The 24,166-nt window shown below is 45.3% G+C and overlaps 1 protein-coding gene across 1 annotated transcript in view; it reads right to left on the bottom strand.

Annotated features, from left to right (window-relative positions):
• Nucleotides 1–3,334: 3,334 nt before the first annotated feature.
• Nucleotides 3,335–24,166, bottom strand: part of IQGAP1 (IQ motif containing GTPase activating protein 1) — a 101,582-nt gene continuing 80,750 nt past the window's right edge. The window contains exons 27-38 of the mRNA XM_028122080.2: nt 22,273–22,413; nt 22,082–22,166; nt 20,810–21,042; nt 20,081–20,213; nt 18,797–18,899; nt 18,183–18,318; nt 17,708–17,795; nt 14,831–15,043; nt 13,740–13,906; nt 11,738–11,860; nt 7,452–7,560; nt 3,335–5,637 (exon numbers count right to left, since the gene is read on the bottom strand). Coding sequence (XP_027977881.1) covers nt 5,524–5,637; nt 7,452–7,560; nt 11,738–11,860; nt 13,740–13,906; nt 14,831–15,043; nt 17,708–17,795; nt 18,183–18,318; nt 18,797–18,899; nt 20,081–20,213; nt 20,810–21,042; nt 22,082–22,166; nt 22,273–22,413 — 1,645 coding nt within the window. The 3' untranslated portion in view covers nt 3,335–5,523. The remainder of the gene's footprint in view (nt 5,638–7,451; nt 7,561–11,737; nt 11,861–13,739; nt 13,907–14,830; nt 15,044–17,707; nt 17,796–18,182; nt 18,319–18,796; nt 18,900–20,080; nt 20,214–20,809; nt 21,043–22,081; nt 22,167–22,272; nt 22,414–24,166) is intronic.

Genomic DNA, 24,166 nt, shown 5'->3' with positions numbered 1-24,166 from the left:
TCGAGTCCCGCATCGGGCTCCCTGCTCCTTGGGAGCCTGCTTCTCCCTCTACCTCTCTTTCTCTCATGAATAAATAAATAAAATCTTTAAAAAAAAATAAAAATAAAAACTCTTCATTTATCCCATTAAGAACTGCATTTCAAATATCTTACTTATACGACTGTCCAGACAATATGGGACTTGGATCAAACATACACTAACGAGAACTGTAATGACACAAAGTATTTTTCTGGATCGCATTAAGCCTTATGGTCAAAGGAAATAAAACAAATTTTTATTTTTGTTAGATAATCATGACAGAATCATAAAAAGACTTATGCTTTAATTACATTAGGATAAAATTCTGAGGGAAGTGGAATGGAAATGTGAGCTTAAAGAGGAAAAAGATGTAAGGGTTTGAACTGATAAAGAGCTGTTTGTGTACCTTTAAAAATGGAGAGGGGACAAAAATAGACACACTGATCAATAGAATAGAGAACCCAGAAATAAACCCACACTTATATGGTCAATAAACCTACAACAAAGGAGAAAAGAATATACAATGGAGAAAAGACAGCCTCTTTAATACATGGTACTGGAAAACTGGACAGCCACATGCAAAAGAATGAAACTGGACCACTTTCCTACACCATATACAAAAATAAACTCAAAATGGGTTAAAGACCTAAATGTGAGACACAAAACCGTAAAACTCATAGAAGAAAACATAGGCAGTCATCTCTTTGACATTGGCCTTAGCAACATTTTCCTGGATAGGCTGGGAAAACAAAAACCAACTATTGAGACTATACCAAAATAAAACTTTTGTACGGGAAAGTAAACCATCAAGAAAATGACAAGGCAACCTACTGAATGAGAGAAGATATTTGCAAATGATATTATCGGATAGGGGTTAGTATCCAAAATACATTAAGAACTTAACAGCAGGGCGCCTGGGTGGCTCGGTTGGTTAAGCGACTGCCTTCGGCTCAGGTCATGATCCTGGAGTCCCTGGATCAAGTCCCGCATCGGGCTCCCTGCTTGGCAGGGAGTCTGCTTCTCTCTCTGACCCTCCCCCCCTCATGTGCTCTCTCTCCCTCATTCTCTCTCTCTCAAATAAATAAAATCTTTAAAAAAAAAAAAAAGAACTTAACAGCAAAAAATTATGATTAAAAAATGAGCAGAGAGGAGCACCTGTGTGGCTCAGCTGGTTAAGCGTCAGGTCATGATCTCAGAGTCCTGGGATGGAGCCCAGCAGGGAGTCTGCTTCTCCCTCTCCCTCTCTTCCTCCGCTCTCTCTCTTGCTCAAATAAAATCTTTAAAAAGAGCAGAGGACCTGAATATTTTTCCAAAGAAGACATACAAATGACTAAAAGACACTTGAAAAGATCTCATCATCACTATTCAACAGGGAAATGCAAATCAAAACGAGATATCACCCTACACCTGTCAGAATGGCTAGAATCAAAAAGACAAGAGCGAGCAAGTGTTGGTGAGGATGTGGGGAAAGAGGAACCCTTGTGCACTGTTGGTGGGAATGCAAACTGGTGCAGCCACTGTGGAAAACAGTGTGGATGTTCCTCAAAAAATTTAAAAATAGAACTACCCTATGATCCAGTAATTCTCCTACTGGGTATTGACCCAAACAAAACGAAAATGCTAATTTGAAAAGACATACGCACCTCTGTTTATAGCAGCATTATTTACAATAGCCAAGATATGGAAGCAGGCCAGGTGTCCATCGATGGATGAACATTTAAAGCTGTGGGCTATACACACAATGGAGTATTAGTCATAAAAAATAAAGACAGCTTGCCATTTGAGACGACATAGATGGACCTACAGGGTATTATGCTACAAGAAGTAAGTCAGAGAAAGACATATACCATATGATTTCACTCATGTGGGATCTAAACAAAAAACAAAAAACACGAAACAAATGAAGCAAGAAAAAATCAAACTCTTACAAGGAACAAATTGACGGTTGGGGGTGGGTGGGTGAAATAAAGGGGATTAACAGGTATAAACTTCCAGTAAGTAAGTCATGGAGATGGAAAGCACAGCATACGGGGCGCCTGGCTGGCTCAGAGGACCTGCGACCCTTGATCTTGGGGTTGTGAGTTCGAGCCCCATGTTGGGTGTAGGCATGACTTAAAGATAAAATCTTCAAAAAAAAAAAAAGGAAAATACAGCATAGGGATTAGTATAACTGTAGTAACGCTTGGTGACAGGGGGTGATGGCACTGTGGTGAGCACTGAGTGTAAAGAAAGATGCACAGCGGGTTCTGCTGCATACCTTTAAAAGCGAGGTAATTTGTATCTTGAAATTCGCAGTATGTGGGCAGCTGCACACTTCCTGATTTAAAAGGTTACAAAGTTTAGATGTCAGATGTAGAATCCGTGGAGGGGTCCGGGTGCCCCAGTTCCCCGTGGGTCTGCACCAGCATAAAGGTAGGAGGGGCGCGGCGGTGCACTGGGGCTCCCACACCCCTGCCTCCCATTTGCCCTGGTGCTGGTTTCCTTATTTAACACAGTTAGGTCCCGATAAGCACCTTTCTACCTCCCTTGATTTCTTTGCAGGACGACGCAGAGCCCGAGTTGTCTCAGTGACGCGGCCACGGAGAGCATCTCCCCCACTTCCGGAGGAGAAAAGGGGAGCTCGGGGGGGGGGGGTCCCGCGCTCCCAGCACAGCGCCCACCACTCTTCCACTCGCACGGACCGCCGTCTCCCGTCTTCCACTGCTGTTTACTTTTGAGGTATTCTGTTTTTCCTCTTATTTCCCAGTCCCTAATTTTCCAATAGAGTCTGGCCACAGTTTATAAACGCAACAGGCTTATATACATATTTGTATTTTTGAGTGAGGCTGTGCCTTGGGGCCTTACTCAAAAGGAAGCCACTCCCCACCCCTTTTGCTGTTTACTTTTTCCATATGCAACTTCCGCTAGTCCCTTTCTGGTGACTTGGGTGGAGTGGAGACGACCTCATGCATGGCAGCCCCTGGAACAGGACCCGATGCTGCAGCGGTGTCCAGCTGCCCGCCATCAGCCAACCAGAGGCCGCATTCCACATGCTCTCCCCCAGCCCCGATTTCTTTTTCTGGTGAGGCTATGTGAAACAGAGGACACGTCAAAAAAACAAAAACAAAAAACAAAAAAACAAGGCTAAACGCAATCCCGTGCGAAACCTGGCTTTGCCAGAATTCCATGAACTGGTAGCTGACTTGGGTTTGCTCCTTCAGGAAGACTGGAGAGGGAGTTGTTTTCTGTTGTGGTTTTCCATCATTAAAGCTCGCTCTAGTCAACGCTGTTGAACAGGAACTGCTAACAATGAAACTGAGAAAAATAAACACAAACATGAACAAATGACCTTTTTATTTCCTACAGAGATACAAAGGCAATTGTGTGCGGCCACCTCGTGGGCAGTCCAAATGGTTGGAAGTAAATTCATGATAAATGTCACGCTGGCCAGTGGAAGAGAAGGTCAGAGGCTGAGGGATGAGACACAGAAGGCTACGGCTGATGAACAGCAGGAGGAAGAGCTACAGGGCTTCAGCGCTGGGAAACGAGTTGGTCTGGGCCTTCTCCATGCTGTTTGAACCGTGATTCTACATGAAATTTTGAAGTGCATGTTGCACTATTTTGCATTAGGAGTTTATCAAGGGCACTACAATCCTCACAAATAACTGAAACACCGTATTGTATTAAAGGAGTTGTAAACTTTGCTCAGGGTCTACCATGCATGGGGCCATGGGGGTCCGATGGGCATCGGGGATGGCTGTCCTCTTAAGGAGAAAGGGTTGACACTTTGGTAGGTCTCGGTTTTTGTGGTGATGCTACTTTTCTTAGCAGCTGCTTTTGATCTGAGGAAAATATTCACTAAAAAGTGATCTTCCAAAATACAGTGAAAAAAACCAGGTTGGGCTGGTGGCGCGCCACACCTCACCTCTTCCCAGGTGGAGGGTGTGAAGACTCAGACAACTCACATTTGCACGATGGTGGACCTTACCGAGTAAACAGTCTCAGGAAGAACTTATCTCCAATGCTTACATTTGTAATAGGGACACATCACATGATTTGTTATTAATGAACAGTTTATTGGCTTTCAATATACATCAATGAATTTTTAAATGTAAGTTTACTTTGTTAAACTTTGTTTTATGATAAAAGAATACTGAACCAAAACATCAGAGACAATGGAGGCTCAGTAGCATGATTTCCAATGTATTTTCCTGGATAAACGGTTTTGTGTTTTGTTTTTTTTTAAGTGTATTACTTTTTATGTAATAACAAAAGCTTCCTAAATTCAATGTTTAGAATTGAACTGTTTCTGACTAAACCCAGAAAAATGGGAGCTCATAAAATAAAGGCATGGCACCGGCAGCAAGAGAAGAGAAAGAAGTGGGAAAAAGAGATCTTAATACCAAGTTAATGTCGGTTGGCTGGTTTTGTTTTTGTTTCAGTCTATTTAAGGCAGGATTATCTCCCTGCAACCCGGCAGATAAATCCTAGTGTTGTAGCTATGTAAGAAAGTTCTAAGAGTTCAGATATACAGATAAGCCAATTTTTAAAAACCATTTTCTTACCATATTCTAAAGGCTTTTAAAGCATTATATAAATCTTAAAAAAAGTCCTATCACCCACATTTTAAGAAGTAAATCTACACTTTCATAAGGCACTCTTGAGACATAAAACAGTTTTGAAGACAGTTACACTCTATGCTAGGGCTGGCCAGTCCCTTTGCCACAGGGAGAGCGGACAGGACCGCCTTCCCGGATGGAGCCCCTCCCTCCAGCAGCACAAACACGCAGGCAGCAGGGCAGACCGCTGCGAACCCCCCGGCAGCCGGGTAGTCCCGGTGGGCCTCTCCCGGCCGCCGATCAGAGAGCTACACCAACAGCACGGGTCATGTTTAATGGTGACGTTTAAAAGCCGTGTCTCTCCCTTTGCCCGAAAGGTTTCCTTTGAGCACAGAACAGTGATTTCCGTTAGCTCCTGCGCATAAAGGAAAACAGAATGGAAGAGAACCAAGAAGCCCCTGGATCCTTCCATTTGACCAATGGGATGGAAATGTAAAGGTGTGTCACCTTTAAATGAAAACCTAGTGACTGCAGATGTTTGTGTGCCTTCCATGCGTGTCCGTTACTAGCGCTGAGCGCGCCTGCTTCCAAATAGCAAGAATTCAAGTCCCACCATCCCTGTTGCTAATTCACACAAACATCAAAGCTTACAAGAGAGTCATGCGGCCTCTCAGACCTTAACAATGGAGAGAGAGTTCAGTGGAGCTTCCGCTCTTTCCTAAGTGATGGAAGAAAATGAAGGAACAAGAGGGTCAGACTAAGCCTGAAATACAATTTCACTGTGAAGAAAGGGCAACAGAAGTCCCATCGGAGCGGGAGGGGTGAGAAGTGCGGCGCTGGGAGTGTATCAAGTTGAGGCTTCGTTGTGGGCCAGGTCTTTGCTTCCAATGAGGAAAGAAGGAACCGAGAAAGGGAACCGTGAGGAGCTTCTTTCCTTCATCCTTCTAGGCTGGCGGCAACGGATCCATTACTTCCCGTAGAACTTTTTGTTGAGGAGGAAGATCAGAAGGTTGACATTTACTTTAGCTCTATTAAATAATTTCATGACAGCAACGCCTTCATACTGTAGCTGCAGTAGGTCCTGTTCAAAAAAACATTTTGACCGTCAAGTCTGTGGCGTAAGACAAGACATGAGGTAGGGAGGGACCCAGAAGGAATGAGGAATGACAGACATGAAGTGGGGTGAGAAAGGAGTGCCGTCCCCTGCACAAGCCCCCTGAGGGCTCGAGGAACAGGGCATGCTGCTCAACTGAATTTTCTGGCCCATCTGGAGTTAAGACGTCATGTGGTTCATATCAAAATACACAAAACAGGGAAAGAAAAAGCAGCATGTTCAGTCATCACACATACTTCCTATTTCAGAAGTGACAATAACGTGTCTCCAGTCTAAGTGACAGGTCACCTGGGGAAGGTGAAGGCATTTCAATCTGTGATAAATACACTAGTCACTAAAACCAGGACACGGCCACCAAGGTCGTCACAAGGGTATCGACTAGAGTCTTACTTTCTATTCCACGTGAGAAAGCTTTTATATTCTGAAGGGGGAAAAGGACAAAATGTTTACTAGGTGCCTACTATGTGCTCAACATTGGGTAAGCACATCAGATAGTGTCTTTTTAAGTCCTGATCAAAGTCCTAGAGGTCTGATTATCTCAAGTTTAAAGACTAAGCTTGGAGACGTTCAGGAACTTGCCCAACAGCACAGAGTGGATCTGGATCCGAGCATAAAGCCCCCGCTTCTCCCACTGCCCTCCACGGTCCAGAGCACATTTAGGAAGTGAGTGGTCTCACCCGTGAACTTCAGAAGAGACATGATGAGAAAGCAAGAGTCAAAGCGCTTGAAAGAACCCCGAAGTTCAACCAGTTCATCTTCTGGAAAAATCCTAGCGGCTCCATGAGCACCAGGGCCCTGGTGTGTCACCTGTGCCAACATAACACCTCATACCTGATGCTCGCTCCTTATTTGACGCACACGTGCATGGACCAACACACTACCCAAGGCAGGCTGGTCGGCCTGTGCAACTCTGGTGAGCCTGAAGGCCACCAGGATCTTCCTTTGCGGAAGCCCCTGAGCACGTGCATCACGGAATCGCTTCACTTTGGTCCAGCTAACACATTTGAGGATCTACTCATCACTGAGAAGGAAACGAAGACACACCACGGTCCTTAAGGAGTGGAGAGTTTGGGGAGGGGGCGGAGAGCTGGTCAGAGTGGTAACACGTTTAGAGGAAAAAAGGACAGGGGTGGGGGTCAGCACGTGCAGACGGCCCCTGCCCAGACCGACAGGGGACAGCAGTGAGAAGCGGACGGAGCTGAGGACACGCATGAAGCGCAGGAGCCTGGACAGAGCCCAGGAGGCCTCACGGCATCCTGGTGCTTTTCTAATGTGTGAACACTGGAGACATTTCGGAATAAAAATTAGCTAAAATTATGTTATGAAATGATTCACTGCCGAGTTCTTCCCGAATTTAAAATGGGATTCAGTTTACAAAGATGCAATTTATACACGCCTTGTCAGAAATACACCTTTAAGGCCCTAGATCAAATCAAAACGAGAGAAAAGATTTCAAGCTACTTAAATAAGCTAACAATTTTCTACTATCAATACTTAAGAGTTTGTTCAAGGTCAAGGTACCAGTTCAATTTAGTGGCAACACAAAGTAGAAGCTTCAGATAAAAGCCTGGAGAAGCGTACCGATCCGCCAAAGCTCTCCGGGGAGCGCAAAGGCGGACGCACAGGGGCCCTCGCTCCTTTCGCGCCCGTGTGGGGCCCAGCCCACTGCTGGGTATGGGACAGCTGTCCCCAAATCGATCTCCTTTATACCTGCTCTCCTACCTCATCGAGAACAACCACTGCACATACAGAGCTTTCGGTTCTGCGTGGTGCATACCCACCTGATAATGCAACATAAACGTCTCCATTTGAACACCCATGAACTTGGCTTTCACTTCAAAGTCTCCAACTTCTTCTGTTGGGCTGATTTCAAAGATAACATTCTTAAACCTGTTGAAACATAACATCGTAAGGGTGTGATTTTTACATTCTCGTATAAAAATATTTTATGAAATGTAGAAAGGAGATTTCTTCAAGGGGCGCCTGGGTGGCTCAGTCAGTTAAATGTCCGTCTTCAGCTCACATCATGATCTCGGGGTCCTGGGATCCACTCCCTCATCAGGCTCCCTGCTCAGCGGGGAGTCTGCTTCTTTCTCTGCTCCTCCTCCTGCTCATGCATGCACGCATGCGCTCTCTAATAAATAAAATTTTAAAAAAACCAATCTTCAAGAGTGAAAAGGGGTAAAAAATAAAGGTCCAAAGTACTTCTACAGGTGGAGCAACGTGAGGCTGCTACTCTAAGTACCACATGCTTGGAGATTTGGGGAGAGGCAGGCAACCCTCCCTGCAGCCCTTGCATACCACAGGAAGAGGGACCACTGAGGAAGGCCACGACAGCCTCTGACGTCACAGGAATTCTCTTGGGCTTCCCTGTGGCTACTGCTGAAATCTAATAATAAAAGCGTATCGAGAGGAAACTCGACTGGCAGCAGAGGGAGGAAAGGTGTGTGTGTGAGTGCATGTGTGGTGGAGGACTGTTGCAACAAGTGCTCAAGGAAACAAAAGGGGTAAGAACAAGAAGAGCCATGAGAGGAGCTGCCAGAGCTATAAAGGCACTGACTGAGTACTAAGTACCACCAAAGATACACTGCTATTTACCAAAAATATTTAAAGTATCTCTCATTCTCAACGTGTTACAAGCCCGGAAATTTTATGGTAACAAGGTGTTGTTCCCTGGGTGATCGAAGTACATCGGCCCAGATTTCTAGAACTCAACTGTGGAGCAAACTTATCTACTAGGAACTGAGCTGAGAACCACAAATGATGCAGAAGAGGCCATGCAGAAGCTACGGGAGAGGTTACAAAATCCATGAACTAGAACACGCGCATCTTACTCAGCGGGAGGTCCTCACAGGTCTTTCCTTAAAGGTACTTCCTGTGATAATTTTATTTTAACCAGTTTGCTTTGTTATCTGGTTTCTTCCTTTCTTTTTAAAGATTTTATTTATTTATTTATCTCTGGGCGGGGGGAGAGGGGAGGGAGGGAGGGAGCACAAGCAGGCAGAGCATCAGGCAGAGGGAGCAGCTGTCTCCCCCGCTTTAATTTTTCTGATCCTAAAATAACATAGATTCATTACTGAACTTTGAAAATTGGTAAAGCGTGAAGAAAAAGAAAAGGCACCTATAATTTCACAAGCCAAAGATAACCACTAAAACAGTGTATGTTCTTCTGTGCCTCTGTCCACATAAAGATTATCTAACCACCCACTCACTTATCTACCTATTTTTTTAGCATAAATTGTAAATACAGTCCTGTATCCCAACTTCTCTCTAGTAACATTTTGAGAATTTTTCACATTCTTTGAACACATCCTTTTTAATGGCCACACAATATTCCATGTTGTAGTTAAAGTTTAACCATTCACCTACTGTACAACACTTACGTTGATTTTACTTTTTACATTATTACACTTGTGATACACGTTTATATGTAAATCTCTGGTTTTACCTCTGATTATTTTTTATGATAGGTGCCTAAAAATGGAATTTTTGGTCAAAGTACTAAAATGTCTTTCATTATAAAAACCACAAGACATAAAATTTACCTTAACTATTTTTGAGTGTGTAGTTTAGTAGTGTTTTAAGTATATTCACGTTGTTGTGCGACAGATAGTCCAGAGCCTTTTCATCCTACCAAACTGAAACTGTACCTGTTAAATGACAGCTCCCCTTCCCCCTCCCCCAGCCCTGCAACCACCATTCTACTCCCCATTTTTATGTGTTTGACTCCTCTAGGCACCTCCTGTAAGTGGGGTCACAAGGCACATGTCTTTTCACCACTTGGCTTATTTTACTTAGTACAATGTCCCCACGATTCATCCATGTCGTGGCCTGGGACAGATGTCTTTCCTTTTTAAGGTTGAATAACATTCCACTGTTGTGTGTATGTGGCACATTGTGTTTCCACATCTGTCTGCAGACATTTGGGTTGCTCCCACCTCTTGGCTCTTGTGAGTAATGCAGCTATGAACGTGGAAGTGTAAATTATCTCTTTGGGATCCTGCTTTCAGTTCTTTGGAATACACGCCCCAAAGTGGGATTGCTGGAATATAGAGAGTTTTCAAGTTTTTGAGGAACTGCCACACTGTTTTACATAGCAGCTAAAAAAGTTCAACCCTTATGTATATCACCGAACTATTTTGCAGTAATGTCAGAAATGTATGCCAAAGTGCTTACTTATCCCACTACTTCCTTGCCATCACTGCATAATAAAGTAATTTTCCATGTTTTTATTGGTTATTTACCCCAAAGATACAAATGTAGGGATCCGAAGGGGTACTTGCACCCAATGTTTATAGCAGCAAGGTCCACAATAGCCAAACTACGCAGAGTCCAGATGTCCGTCGACAAATGAATGGATAAAGAAGATGTGGTGTGTGTGTATGTACGTACACACACACTGGAATATTACGCAGCCATCAAAACCCCAAAATCTTGCCATTTACAATGACATGGATGGAACTAGAGGGTATTATGGTAAGCAAAGTAAGTCAATCAGAGAATGACAATCATATGATCTCACTGGTATGTGGAATTTGAGAAACAAGGCAGAGAATCATAGGGGAAGAAAGGAAAATGTGAAAGAAGATGAAATCAGAAAGGCAGACAAACCATAATCTCAGGAAACCAACTAAAGGTTGCTGGAGGGGAGAGGGTGGAGGGATGGGGTGGCTGGGTGATGGACATTGGGGAGGGTATGGTGCTATGGTGAGCACTGTGAATTGTGTAAGACTGATGAATCACAGACCTATACCCCTGAAACAAATAATACATTATATGTAACTTTAAAAATAATAATTAAAAGTAACAGTAAATAATTTTCCAGGTTTTTAAATTCAATAGTTAAAAAACAGTATCTCGTTTTAAAACTTTGCATTTCTTAGAGTCTGGTTGAGTGTGTGTGTGTGTGTGTGTGTGTGTGAATCATGGCTTATTATCTGTATTTTCTTTGGTCATTTTTCAGTTGGGGACCTTGGTCCTTTTGAGGTTTTTTGTGCTGAACACTTTATGTACTTTTTGAGTCTATCTCATATTTATTAACTCTTCCCTTCTTTGTCATTATTTTCTACTGTTCAAATGTTGTCCATTTTTTTGCCTGTCTTTCTTCTTTTCAATTTGCTGCTAGAGGCTTTGAAACCAAGTAACAGGGGCGCCTGGGTGGCTCAGTGAAGTATCTGTCTTTGGCTCAGGTCATGATCCCAGGGTCCTAGGATCGAGTCCTACATTGGGATCCCTGCTCAGTGGGGAGCCTGCTTCTCCTTCTGCCTGCCGCTACCCCTGCTTGTGCTCTCTCTCTGACAAATAAATAAATAAAATCTTGAAAAAACAAACTTGTTGTTTTAACAGACACAAAATCGGCAAGCTCAGCTGCATAAGGTCACAGGGCCGACTGAGAAGGCACGTAATAATGCCTGCTAATGACAGCCAGGCCAGATTCGGGAATCATGTAGAGAGCAAGCTGGCACTTCCCAGGAAAGAGAACGAGGGTAAGTCCCTGATTCCCAGCCTCAAGGGGAATAAAGTAAACTCTTCTTCTTGTTATTCTTATTTATTCTTGGTTTAGACGTAGGAGAATAAGAAATGGCATCCTCCTTTAAAGAGGAAAGATTAAGATGGGGCCAGGGCACCTGGGTGGCTCAGTTGTTAAGCGTCTGCCTTTGGCTCAGGTCATGGTCCCAGGGTCCTGGGATCGAGCCCTGCTCCTTGGGAAGCCTGCTTCTCCCTCTCCCACTCCCCCTGCTTGTGTTTCCTCTCTCGCGGTGTCTCTCTCTGTCAAATAAATAAATAAAATCTTAAAAAAAAAAAAAAAAGATTAATATGGGGCCCACACAAGCAGGTGGAAACACAGTCTGGGGCAAATATTCCACAACAAAGGAGAAGGAACCCTTTCTCTGACAGACAAAACAATCCTGACTATTAGGCCTGCTGCACCTAAGCAGATACAGAAGTACAAAGAAAACATGGAAACGACCATCCACACAGCACAAATACAGGCAGTAAGATAAAGAGGTGATAAATGCAGAAATCAAGTCAACGTATAAGACAAAATAAAAAAGTCAATACTCACTGGTTCACTTGTAGGTCCTCAATCTCCAGAAGGACTCCTTTTTCATGCAGTCTTGCTGCTGTGTATTTCAGAGAAATCTTTTTGCTTTTCTTTCCTTTCATTTCCCTGGGCTTCTTGGAGACCCTGTAAAAAATCACACCCTATCACCTTCTATCTGTAACTGTGTACTACAAGTCTGTTGGTAGTTCGAGAATATGAGGTCGGAAAACGGACTTCGCAGACACAAGCCTAAGTAACGTACCGATTCTAAAACGGCAAGTGTTAGAATTAGCCTGAGCACTCTCTCTGCACAACAGGGGAAGCATTACTAAACTGCTTTTGCCTTTAATTGTATTTGCAAACCCACCATGAATTTGACAGTCTATGTCATCTGCCTAGGTCCCTCCCCTCTCAACACCCAGCATCCACAAGTTAGGTGTGAAGGCTTCTAACACCAGCCTGAAGGAACTGTATTGAACCCCAAGGGAGTCCCGGTAAGCCCCTTGGCTTGGCAGGGCGAAAATAAATGTATCTCAGAATAAGTAATATTTAGAAGATTTTAAACCAGTGTAGCAAATACAGAGGAATGGGAACAAGGAAAAAGAAACAGACCTTAGGAGGCTATTGGGATAATCAAGGTAAGAAGTGATTTTCAAAAGTAAACAAGGGAAGACTAGGGATCTCTGAGAACCAGGGATGTGGGGCTCCCAGAGAAGGGTCTCAAGGGGGGGGAATGCTGGTACAGGAGTCAAAGGAAGTAAGCGCTACGGAAGGCAACTGCAAGATCTATAGAAATTACAACTGTACAAAATCTCTGATCCAGTGATTCCACATCTAGGACTTTATCTTCAAAAATATGCCCACATTTGCAAAATAAGTATATGAGGTTATTTGGTGCAGAATTTTTTAAGTAAGTGAGTGGAAACAACACAAATGTCCATCATGAGAGACCTGATTACACCAAGTGTTGTATCTCTGTATGCAGTGGGATACCACACAGCCATTACAAAAAGAAAGGAGGACCCAGCTCTGTCTTAGAATGCCTAGAATGCAACAACGACCCTGTGGCAATGAGCACATCTCGTGCCTGGATTGTGGTTTCTAAACACCATTCTTCATTAGAAGGCGCCAGGAATGCTTGGAGAAATAGCTAATTCCAAGCCTGGGGAGGGGAAAGTACAAGTTGAACCAGGAACACAAGTCAGGAAGTGCTCAAACAACAATGGGGAAAGGTCAAAAGGTCACAGGAGCTGGCTCTGCAAGCTGGGTTGTGTGGGCCTGATTTTTATCCCTGCACATCAGCCCCGCCTCACCTCAGTCTTCCAGGGAGGGAAGGAGAGAGCCGGAGTGCAGGTGAAGAGTAAGGAAGCCAGAGAAGGGGTGCTCATGTGGCAAAATGTCAAAAACAGGTGAATCGAGGTGAAGGGTTTACGGGTGTTCACTGTTCTATTCTCTCAACCTTTCTGAAGCTGGAAAATTCTTAAACTGAAAACTGAGAAGTACAAAATAAACTAACCCTATTTAGTAGTGTAAGTAGAACCTGCACCCACCACCCCATCCCTCTGGGCCCTCAGTTTCCCTCCCTATAAATTGATGTGTGTTGGTTGTCACTGGTGCCCGCAGGGAAAAGCTGGGGTCTGGGCTCCTGTCCCTAGGAGGTGTAGAGAGAGACCAGGGGATCGAAATGTCTATCATATTCCTTAAGTGATTCTGAGGCACACCCGGGTTTGGGGAGCACTAACTAGCTTCCTTCCATGCTTCTTTCATTTCTAGGGCCAAGAAGATATTTTAGAACAAGGGGTGCTTAGAAATAAATAAGCATCCTTGAAATCCCCCCTACATTATTTATTTACATCATACAACAAATGGAACTAGGAAATCATGCAAACACTTAGAAGCAAAACAAAGATTTAAAGCAATAAATAGACCCAGCATGTTTTAAGTAAAAACTTCCAAGGTCACTTCAGTTGCCTCTACTTCTTTTTCCCCTGACACTGATTCTTAAAAAAAAAAAAATACTCACTTGCCCTTGCTGGCCAAGTTATCCAAGCAGGTTTTGATATAGCTTTTGTAGTAATCCACCTGCTCTCCGTAGAAAGTGGCCTTCGAGTTCAGAGCGGCATACGTTTGCTGCAATTTCACCAGCTCAGCCTTCCTCCTCTGTCGGTATCTCCGCTGATTCCGAATGTCCTAAGACACAATTATTAAAATTAGGAATATGATGGTAGGTATCACGTGCTTCTCAAATCGCCCGTGCTAGAGCCCAGCAGTGCTTAACTGCTTGCATGACCACACTTTCTTAGCAGGTAGCAATTTTTTTTTTTTTAAGATTTTATTTATTTATGAGAGAGAGAGAGAGAGAGTGTGCACAAGCCGGGGTGGGCAGAGGGAGAAGCAGACTCCCCGCTGCTTGGTCCCAGGACCCCGAGATCACGAGCTGAGCCAAAGGCAGCTGCTTAACCGACTGAGCCACCCAGGCGCCCCAACAGACAGCAATTTATGTTAAAAAATTAGCAAAGAAATTCAGATCTCATCAATCTTTTTCCCTGTCTGTGTTTTCTAGAGGTAGGGAAATGTGTTACTTTTACAGACTTCCACGTTCTTACAATTTACTTGCAAAGCTGGTTTAACCTCTTAAATACGTTGTCAGGAGAGGGAAGATCATTTTACCATATCAATTACCAAGCTCCCTGATGTGCATGGTACTGCCTTACTGGGCCAACAGTCAACACCTACACTCTGGGCCCACCCCAGAGCCCCTTATTCATGAAGATTCACATAAATCAAGGACTTCATTGACCAACTGGATGTGAATTTATATGTCAGAGTAGTCATTAAAAAGATCTAGAAGAATTATTTAAGGCCAAAGACAAATCGAGGCACAGGAAGCTCTAACTAGGGGCTTCTTCCTACTGATTTAGGCCATGGAATAAGTCATCAAAGGGCAGGCGAGGTCTTCGTGTTGGAGGAGTCAGAAACAATTCCTCAGAGAAGAGGACCCTCATTTGCCCGCACGCTGAAGGCACGCTATCATCTCAACAGCTATGGTCACTTCACAAGTGCTGGGACAGGTTTATGCACGGCCAGGCCATCCCTGTCCCCCCCACATGGTACCTTGGCAATGTCGTTGATCAGCTCCTGGTATCTGTTCTTTGGGTCCACTGTCCCAAGCTCCGTTAACTTCTTCAAGCCCGACTGGATCTTATCCTTCTTCTCCTGAAGAGTGAGGTTGCTGTCTTCCTTTACAAATTTTGACTTTTTCATCTTGTCAGGAGTTTTGGCATCACGAATAGCACGCCTCTGCATGGCCCTCTGATGTTCTGCTTCCTACAGACACAGAGAAGAGAAAAATTGCTGGCAAGTTCACCACACTAATCCAAAACCTGAGTCGGTAGAGCATATCTACACCTGAATTTATACAGCTCTGAAACTCCATTCTGGAAACAGAGGGAACAAACCCACCCTCTTGACAACTGACAGAGAAACTGCATGGAGCACATACAGATCTCTTCATCTAGCAAAGATTACATCAATGAAGTCACATGGCCTCGTAGGACTTCTTTCCTGGATTCACACATACAGTTAGATTGGGCTGGAGTGGCTACAAAATCCCTCGTTTTTTTTCAAGAGCCATTTAATTTTCCTTGAAACACAGCTTCATCCATTGGTGAATGATATAACCACACCAAGGCCAGTGCTCAGTCCATTCTTGCTAATGCTTTTTGCCACCTTGGCCAGGCTGGATCACACTGAAGGTCTCCCTTTGCTTTCAAGCACGCTGCAAATGCCAGTATCTAGAGAATGAAAAGTCCTTCCCTTGATACTTCTTTCCCAGTCAACATCCAATGTTTGTCCGTTACGTCCCTGCCTGACATGACCCACACTGCTTTCTTCCTTCTTTAGCTCCTTGTAATCTGGCTTCTGCCATCTCCACTCTCGTGGCCAATTACCACCCCCATCCCGAATCCAGTGCCTTTTCTTTGTTGTCACCTCACTCGCAGTCGCTGCATTTTTTCTCCTTGCCCTAGGCATGGCTCTGGTACCTACAAGGGACCCATGGCAGTTTCTCTCTGTTCATTCTCAATACTTCAGTGATCACCTCTATGCTGACAGCCACATCTCTGTGGCTAAGGCTCTGGTACCACATTTTGAACTGTTTGTACCAGGATGCTCACATTTGGAATGGCTTGTAATTCCTCCCAAACCGGAGCAATCCTCTCCCCCAGACTGCCCTTTCCTCCTAATGTCAAGACCATTGTGTATCACACAAGGTGAAGAGAATAATCCCTGGAGTCAGAGAGAGCTTGATCCAAGACTGGTTCTGCCTCTACACGTGGACGATCTTGGGCCAGTCATGTGACCTCTAAGGTCTTAGACTCCTCGACTGTCACATGAGGGTGAAAAAACTCACCTCACAGGGACAGTGGGAGGAGGAAATGAAAGAACACAGGGGAAAGCACCAAACTAACAGTAGGTTCTCATTAAAGACTGGTTCCGCTTCCCTGCTTCACACCTCCTCCCATTAAACCAGATGCAGTTTTCGGTTTTGATCCTTTGCTTGCCCCTCCCACACATCTAGTCAATAATCAATCATTGCATCTAAGAGCTGAGAATTCAAACAGTGGTTTTCGGGGCGCCTGGGTGGCTCAGTCATTAAGCGTCTGCCTTCGGCTCAGGTCATGATCCCGGGGTCCTGGGATCCAGCCCCCATCGGCTCCCTGCTCAGCGGGAAGCCTGCTTCTCCCTCTCCCACTCCCCCTGCTTGTGTTCCCTTTCTTGCTGTCTCTCTCTCAACCTGTGTCAAATAAATAAATAAATAAATCTTAAAACAAAACAAACAAACAAAAAAACCAGTGGTTTTCAGAGTCCTCGGTGTGGCTGTAAGGGATTCGCACAGGTACCCAGAGTCCCAGAGGGCGGGGGCGCGAGGGCCCCATTCCTGGTGCTCCCAGAGCAGCTCCATTTTTCCTTCTTTATAGCTGCGCTTCGGAGTAAACTCTCATCTAACAAAAAGGATTCCTAGGCTCAACATTTGAAACAAATGACCTACTTTTTGCAAATGCAAAACAGGGGTCTTAGACAGGAAGTTCCTCATCCATCCCTTCCCACTGCCGAGGCCCCGGAACCAACGGGGGCCGGGACTTTATCCCACAGCCTGATTGTTCGACTACGGAGAATACCCCCTAACTGATCAGCGTTAAATGGTCCCGAGGTTACAAAAGCTCTTTACTCTGTATCTGTCCAGGGCTAAACGTGGGTTCTACTTATTTGTTCTCCTGTCTTACTCCTCACCACTCACCCTCACCCTCGTCTTCATTCTAGAAATGTCAGTCTGATCGCATCAGGCCCCTCCCTCCTTGGTGACGCTGTCTGCATGGACTCTCCTGCCCAAGACGCCTCTCGTCTACGTGCACACCCAGATCCCAGCCACGCCTCCTAAGTGTGGCTCACATCCTGCTTCTTCCTGCTTCTTCCTGATGCTTCCCGCCTCGCTGGCCTCTTTCCTGAACTTCGGGAATTTTTATAGCCAACATCAAAGCCAATTTTTAGTGGTTTTCTAATTATTTCAGGTCTATATGCCACATTTCTCCAACTAGATCATGAGTTCATTGACTTTAGGAGCTACATTCTGTACTTTTTTCTATCTACCAAGGCACTTAACAAAATTCTAGTGATATAACAATATTCAGTTGATTACTAGACAGACTTGCTGATTCTGCCTCAGTTAATTAAATTAACACACACACACAGACTGCACATGATGTGCCATGAGCCTTCCGCCCTAAGAGCATCTGCCTCTTGAGGTAGGAGCCAACAACCTTCCCAGCAGGCCCTAACCACCACCTGGCCCAGGTCATCCAACAGCTCATGGTTCAGATCACTGTGTTCTGGTCCACCTGCAGGGAAGCACCTCCTGGCATCTGGGTCCCACCCCCTCAACCCTGGCACGCATCAATCACGGGAGCATCTGTGCCCCCTGTTGAGTTTTACCTGTTCGCTGGTGGCTGGGGTTTCTAGGATCTCAGTCAAGGTCTCGCCTGGCTGGAACCGAATGACATCCACAATTAAACGTTTCGTGCTGCAAGGAGATGGGGAAAGAGTTCAACGTCACTAGGTCTTCCACCTTCCCTTGAAAGGAGCTAAGCAGCAGCAGCGCATGCACCACCTCACAGAGGTCCCGCAGGGCAGCTGCGAACGTGATGCACTCGAGGCCCCAGGCTTATTTATGCGACAACTGCGTGGGTACCAGGCTGAGGATTTCTCAGGTGTAAATTCCACTTCAGCCTCTTATTAGCAAATGAGGCAGCTAAGTCCTGGGCCGAGTATAATAGATAAGGTGACCAGAATCAGGACAGGCTTAAAAGGCCAAGGTGATGGTTTCAGGTCTGAACAAGCGGACGTGTCCGCCAAGGCCCAGGCATCACTGTGCTGTATTTACCTCCTTCTTCCCATTTCCAATACTCACTTCAGCAGGATCGTCCGAGCATCCATTTCCGCATCTTCATCCCCAGGCACATCAAACTTGTTGGTCAGCGTGAGAGACACTTCTGTCTTCGCCAGCGCCTCCTTATTGGGGTCATTTAAATTGCCAGCACCCTCTCCTACAGTTGGGGGGCGGGTACAGAGGTCAGCGTAACGGAGAGGAGACGTTAATACAAGGCCAACATGTACGCTGTGGCAAGGACACCCTCTTGCTGAGAAATAAAAGAAACTAAACGCCAAATGATAAAAGCAAAGGATCCATAATAAAATAATCCATAATAAAATAATTTCGTAAACGTTAACAAGTCATTTCAGTAATTGTAATATGACAAGTCTCTCCTAAGATATTCTGTTCATTTCCTTTATAGGACTTCTAATTTAATTATAGGATTATGTGTATAATATCCACATTTAAAGTCTCTCTTCCACTGGACCTCAGTTCCTCACAGACAGGGGTGGACCACATCTGCTTCCGTCACGCACACTCTGAGCTGGAGTGGGGCAGAGATGGACGAGGTGGCATGGACGAGGTGGCAGTTACAGCCTTCCCCCGGCACCTTCCCTGTCACCTTCCGGGCAGTTAAGTAAGAACTTTACCTATCAGGGACTCGATGGTGGGCACCTCGCCCAGGTCGTCCAGCAGCTCATGGATGGGATCGTTGTGCTCTGGAGCAATGGCGTCCTGATGATCCAACAGGAGCTGCATTGAACACCCAGGAGTTAAGTCGAACAACACGCAGCCCATCAGCCCTCAGCCCCACCAACAAGGTCGAATAGCACAGAAGGGGTGAGATAACAAAGCTGCAGCATTCAAAGAACTGACAGGCCAATCCCCAAAAAACTAACCCAAGTCAACAATGTAACACATAATGCATCAGGCTGGCCTCTGTTGAATGACTTATGGGATAATGCACGGAGAAGAAATACTGGTACTCTCTCAACCTCAAGGATGAAGGAATTTAAGTGGACCCTACATGGGCGAGAACAACAAACCCCACAGACTGCAATATCTAAACTCATAATGTACCCTACAAGTTCAAATAACTCACATGCATACTCGTACTTAATGTGTGCTGTTTACGGCATCTTAGTTCAAAGAAAAATGCACTGGATCCGTGTTGTGCTCATCTTAGGGGCACTGAAGCAGAGCCTTTAAGACACTATTACCCCCAAGGAATGCCCTCAGAGAGGATAATACTTGAAATTTCAAGGAAATTTCAAAGACTTTATTTGTCAGAGAGAGAGAAAAGAATGCAAGCGTACAAGCAGGGGGAGGGGCAGAGAGAGAAGCAGGCTCCCCGCTGAGCAAGGAGACCGATGCGGGCCTCGATCCCAGGACCCTGGGATCAAGACCTGAGCCAAAGGCAGACGCTTAACTGACTGAGCCACCCAAGGTTTTACTTTTTATATATTTTCTCCTTTCCTGTTCTATATACCCCCGAAGGCGAAAGGAACGAATTATAAAAATGTTGGGGGGGGGGGAAGGAGCACCCAAGGGAAAATCACTCTAAGGGCCACAGAGGAAAAACTGGGTATTTTAGATGTTAGAAAAATAACACCGAGGGCCAGGATAAATAGATCAGTGCTCACAACGGTGATTCTGGAGCCCACCCATGGCGACCTGTTTCAGCAGGCCTGTGGTAGGGTCCAGGAACTTCACTTGTGACCATCAGCCCAGGTGACTCTGATGCAGAGGGCCTGGGATCACTTTGAGACACTCAGCAGATCTTGTTAATATGCAAAGAGAAATAAGGCAGATGTGATGTCAGCAAGATCAAAGGAAGGTGAGGTATCTGGCTTTCCAGAGATGGTAAGCAGCATCCAGGGAAGGCAATTAAGGATAGAGCAACCACATTAAGTAATTAAAGAAAAAATACTTACAGTGTGGGTGTTGATGATTTCACCAATGGAAATGTAGATCACTGGTTTGGTAAGGGTCACTAAATCAGAATATTCATCCACATTAAATTTATCCTGAAGCTCTGGGACATCACAAGCAGTTTGGAAAAACCGTCTGAAAATACACACGAGAGCCAGATCCCCAGGTGACACATATGTGAGGAACTGACGAGAGGACATCCCACAAACCTCTGGAGCAATGAGTTCAAAGAGGAGACCGTCAAGGCCTAGGATCCTAGAGAAGCTGCACATGTTTGCTGCGCTTCATGGCCTTGGGGCGGTGGTTCTAATAACTTCTCCCTCCACCCAGTTTTAATTCCACCCACAAGAACTGCTCACCCATAATTTAAAACCATTTGCAAACACCGGAGTCATTAGGCAAACCAACTTTATCTCTAAGACAGTGTCCTCAACTCACAACGGGATGTTTAATTTGCAAATGTTGAAAGCACTCTCCGATTGTTCTCTGATTACAAATTAATATACATGCCTAATGCGGGTTCATCGCTTTTATGTTAAGTGCCATCTATTCTGTTGGAATACATTTTAACAGCTCAAAATCCTCTTCATCACCTCCAGGGGCTATGAACACATCAAACACGTATACTACAGCATGGCAGGGCCCAGGGAAAGCTAAGTGTGGTATTTAATCTTGTCCTGACACTCAGAGATAGAAACAGGCCCACAAGTACCTTGTTCCTTTTCCCCTACCTGAATTTCTGGTAGGACTGGGAGAGATACTCATTAATGATGCCCAGGTGAGCATTATCTCCCAGAAACATCTTATTGGAAGCTGCATGCTGGAGCATCTTTGCAATGGAGCCAAGATTTCGGCGTTGGTCCGTGGTGAGCTGGCCTCCTGCCGACAGGTCAATGATGTCAAAGGCATCAGGAGCAACAATGGCTGGATTCATGTATCGATAGTAAAGCAAGTTACCAATAATCTGGGAACAGATGGAAAAGAAAGACAGGTATTAAAAACCACTCCACCAAATAAGCCACAAATGACTTTGCTAGCAAAGAAAACCAGAAAATGCAGTCCTGTGAGGAAAAATAAACACTATGCACACACACATGCATGCATGCATGCACGCATGCACACACTTTCTCTCAAGGTCTGAAACTAAAACAACCGAACATCCTCGGTTGGATACAGGGAAGAAGAAAATGAGAACAGAACGGAATATCACTACAATGAAAAAGCAGGTTCAGAAGGTAACAATGATAGACTTAAAGTCTGTCACTGAGTGTTTTAGGGCATTCTTTGTTCACAGAGCACAGCAGCAAATAAGGCTGCTGTCGCCCACGTGACCGATTAGCATAGTGTAATCTGTCCAACCCCCACCATCCTCATGCTGCAGACTTCAACGGTGGACAAGTTCATGCCTCTGAAATTAAAGTCACTCAACACACATCTCCTCCACAGAAGAATTCAAGGACAGTGACAGCATTTCCCCTGGAGTTTCATTCCAAAAAAAAAAAAAATTTTAATTCACCTGAATAGAAAGTCTAGAATCGAGGCCTCATTGTAGGAAAGCACAGAACTAGGAGAGAGAAGAAAAAAGCGTTCAGATTAAGGAAAAAAGGAAAAAAAAAAAAAAAAAAAAAAAGGAGGGAGCTCAGACCAGTGAGAAAAGAGATTTATCAGCAACAGCCTTAGCAGAAACCATGGTGCTTGCTGCCATTCACCCGGCCACCAGCAGAGGGAGCAATTCTTCAGCGAAAAGAGGACTGGAGAAATTTATCTCAAGGAAGGAAAATCCACCTCCTCTAACTTGTTGGACGTCTGTGTGCGAAACAATAAAGGAGCTACAGAGGGACCAAGAGAGGTACCATTTACTATTTACAATCACTTTCAAGAGCTCACTGCCAGAATCTATGCTTGCACACTTGCTGTCGGGCCTTGTCTTCTAACGTTCTTCTCTGAGGGCTGCTGGAGGACAAGGATGTGCAACAAGGATGTGCCACCATCCAGATTCTCACCTTCAGCAGCTCATCCTCACCAGCATCGGGGAACTTCTCATGTAACGAGTCCTTCAGCACTTTGGCAATGAAGCGCATCCCGTAACTGTGGGACGGACAAAACTCGATGAGAGCCGCCCAGGGCGGAGGGGGTGGAGGCAGGTGGGCAGTCATACTGGGCTCTGCCTGGGGTTACGACTCTTGGCACTCACGGGATTTTGTCCACGGAGCTGATGATGGCTGAGAGGAACTTGTCCGTCACGGCCCGCATGTTCCTGATGGAGTTGTCTAGCCGTGTCTTGACCTCTTCATGAGCCAGAGCCTGCTCAGGGGTCACATCATAGGGCAGTTTGCTGGGAAAGCAAAAATCACCCCCAACTGTGTTAGGTAACAGCCAGAAGAGCCCAAGGCAGGACTGTGTCTTTCAGAGACAGAAAGACCCAGAGAGATCAGGTAAGCTGCTGGTGCTCATAGAGCCGGTAAACAGTGGGGCCAGAATCTGAGCTCGGGGTTTTCAGCTGTGAACTGGGCGCCTAGAACTATGTGCCAGGCACTGTGATAGGCCCTTGGGATAAAAGATGTATAAGGCACGATAGCTTCCCGAGTCTCTAACAGTCTGGTGGGAGAGACACACAGATATACTGGTAAACATATTGTGCTGTATAAACGAGAAGCTGGCCGGGTGCCGGCAGAGCGGGGGCTGCCACTCAGACGGGAGGAATGGAGGGAGACTTCGTGAGGAAGTGACACCTGGACTCAGGAAAAAGGGAGAAACACTGTCCTCCAGGAAGGAAGCTCAAATGCAGAGCAATGGAAGAGGAGAAATGAGGTGGTCAAGCAGAGAGGGGCCAGGTTGTGGAGGGTGCCATACGTAACACTGAGAGGTCTGGACTCTCCTGGAAGCCAGGGAGAGCCACTACAAGACAGGAGACCTGAGTCTGAGGAAGATTTCTCTGGCTCCCCCCCATGAAGAATGCATTAAAGATGGACAGTCACAGACGAAAGAGACGGGTTAGTGCCACAGCCTGGTTAAGAAATCATGAGGGCACGAAAAAGGGCGCAGATCTGAGACGCTAAGGGGCACGACCAGCGGGACGTGGTGACCCTCTGGGCAAGGCTGAGGGAAGTGACAGTTAACATACGAGAACTGAAACCTGAGGAGCTGATAAGATCCCTCAGGGAGAGTCTGAAGAAACTGGCAGGAAAACAGCAGACATGCTAGGCTTAACGGGGAAGGACAGGAGGGGCTCAAAGACAAAAACGAAATACAGGGGTCAAGGCTCCGGTATCGTCAATGACGTCAAACAGTCGTAATGATTATCCTGGATTATCTGGGTGGTCTAAATCCAATCCTAAGTGTCCTAACAAGAGAGAGGCAGGGGAGCTTTGACACACACAGAAGAGGGGGCAATGTGACCACAGAGACAGAGACTACAGTGATCTGGCCACAGTCAAGGATGCCAACAGCCACCGGAAACTGAAGAGGCAAGGAATGGATTTCCCACTAGAGCCTCCGGGGCTGCCCGGCCCTGCCGACACCCTGCCTGCAGCCCGTTGATACTGATTTCGGGTTTCTGGTCTCCACAACTAGGAGAGTAAATTTCTGTTGGTTTAAGCCACCAAGTTTACGGTAATTTGTCACAGGAGCAATAGCAGACAGATACAAGCAGATAGGGACACAACTCCATTTGTCATACTGTGTCTGAATTACAACTAAGCAAGACTACCAACACGAGAATTCAGTGAAAATCAATAAAAGCGTTCTGTTTGAAACAACTGGTTATTTAAGAGTATCCTATATTTTATTATTTGTAAATTATGTGTTCTATACCTTTTATATAAATAAAATGTATAACTTTATGTGTAAAGGATATTTGATAAAAAATAGTAATGAGCAAAGGGAATGAAAGTGCTCAGCACAATGAGTGAAGTCACAGAACAGACTGTTAAATTTCTCAGATTTTAGAGGCGAACGTTCCCAAGAGGGGACCAGGTCCCAGTCTGTGTGTCTGGTGGCTGAAGGTCAATTACCCGTGATGCCTGCAGGCAGGATCGGCTCCCACTGCACTGTTACACCTCCCAGTTATCACTGGCAAAAAATGTGTT

The sequence above is a fragment of the Eumetopias jubatus genome, unplaced genomic scaffold (genome assembly GCF_037043125.1).
Source record: "Eumetopias jubatus isolate StellerSeaLion01/CBP00866 unplaced genomic scaffold, mEumJub1_p1.0 scaffold_7, whole genome shotgun sequence".
NCBI classification, from domain to species: Eukaryota; Metazoa; Chordata; class Mammalia; order Carnivora; family Otariidae; genus Eumetopias; species Eumetopias jubatus.
Note: the sequence above shows the minus strand (reverse complement) of the source record. Positions and strands in the feature narration are given on the sequence as shown.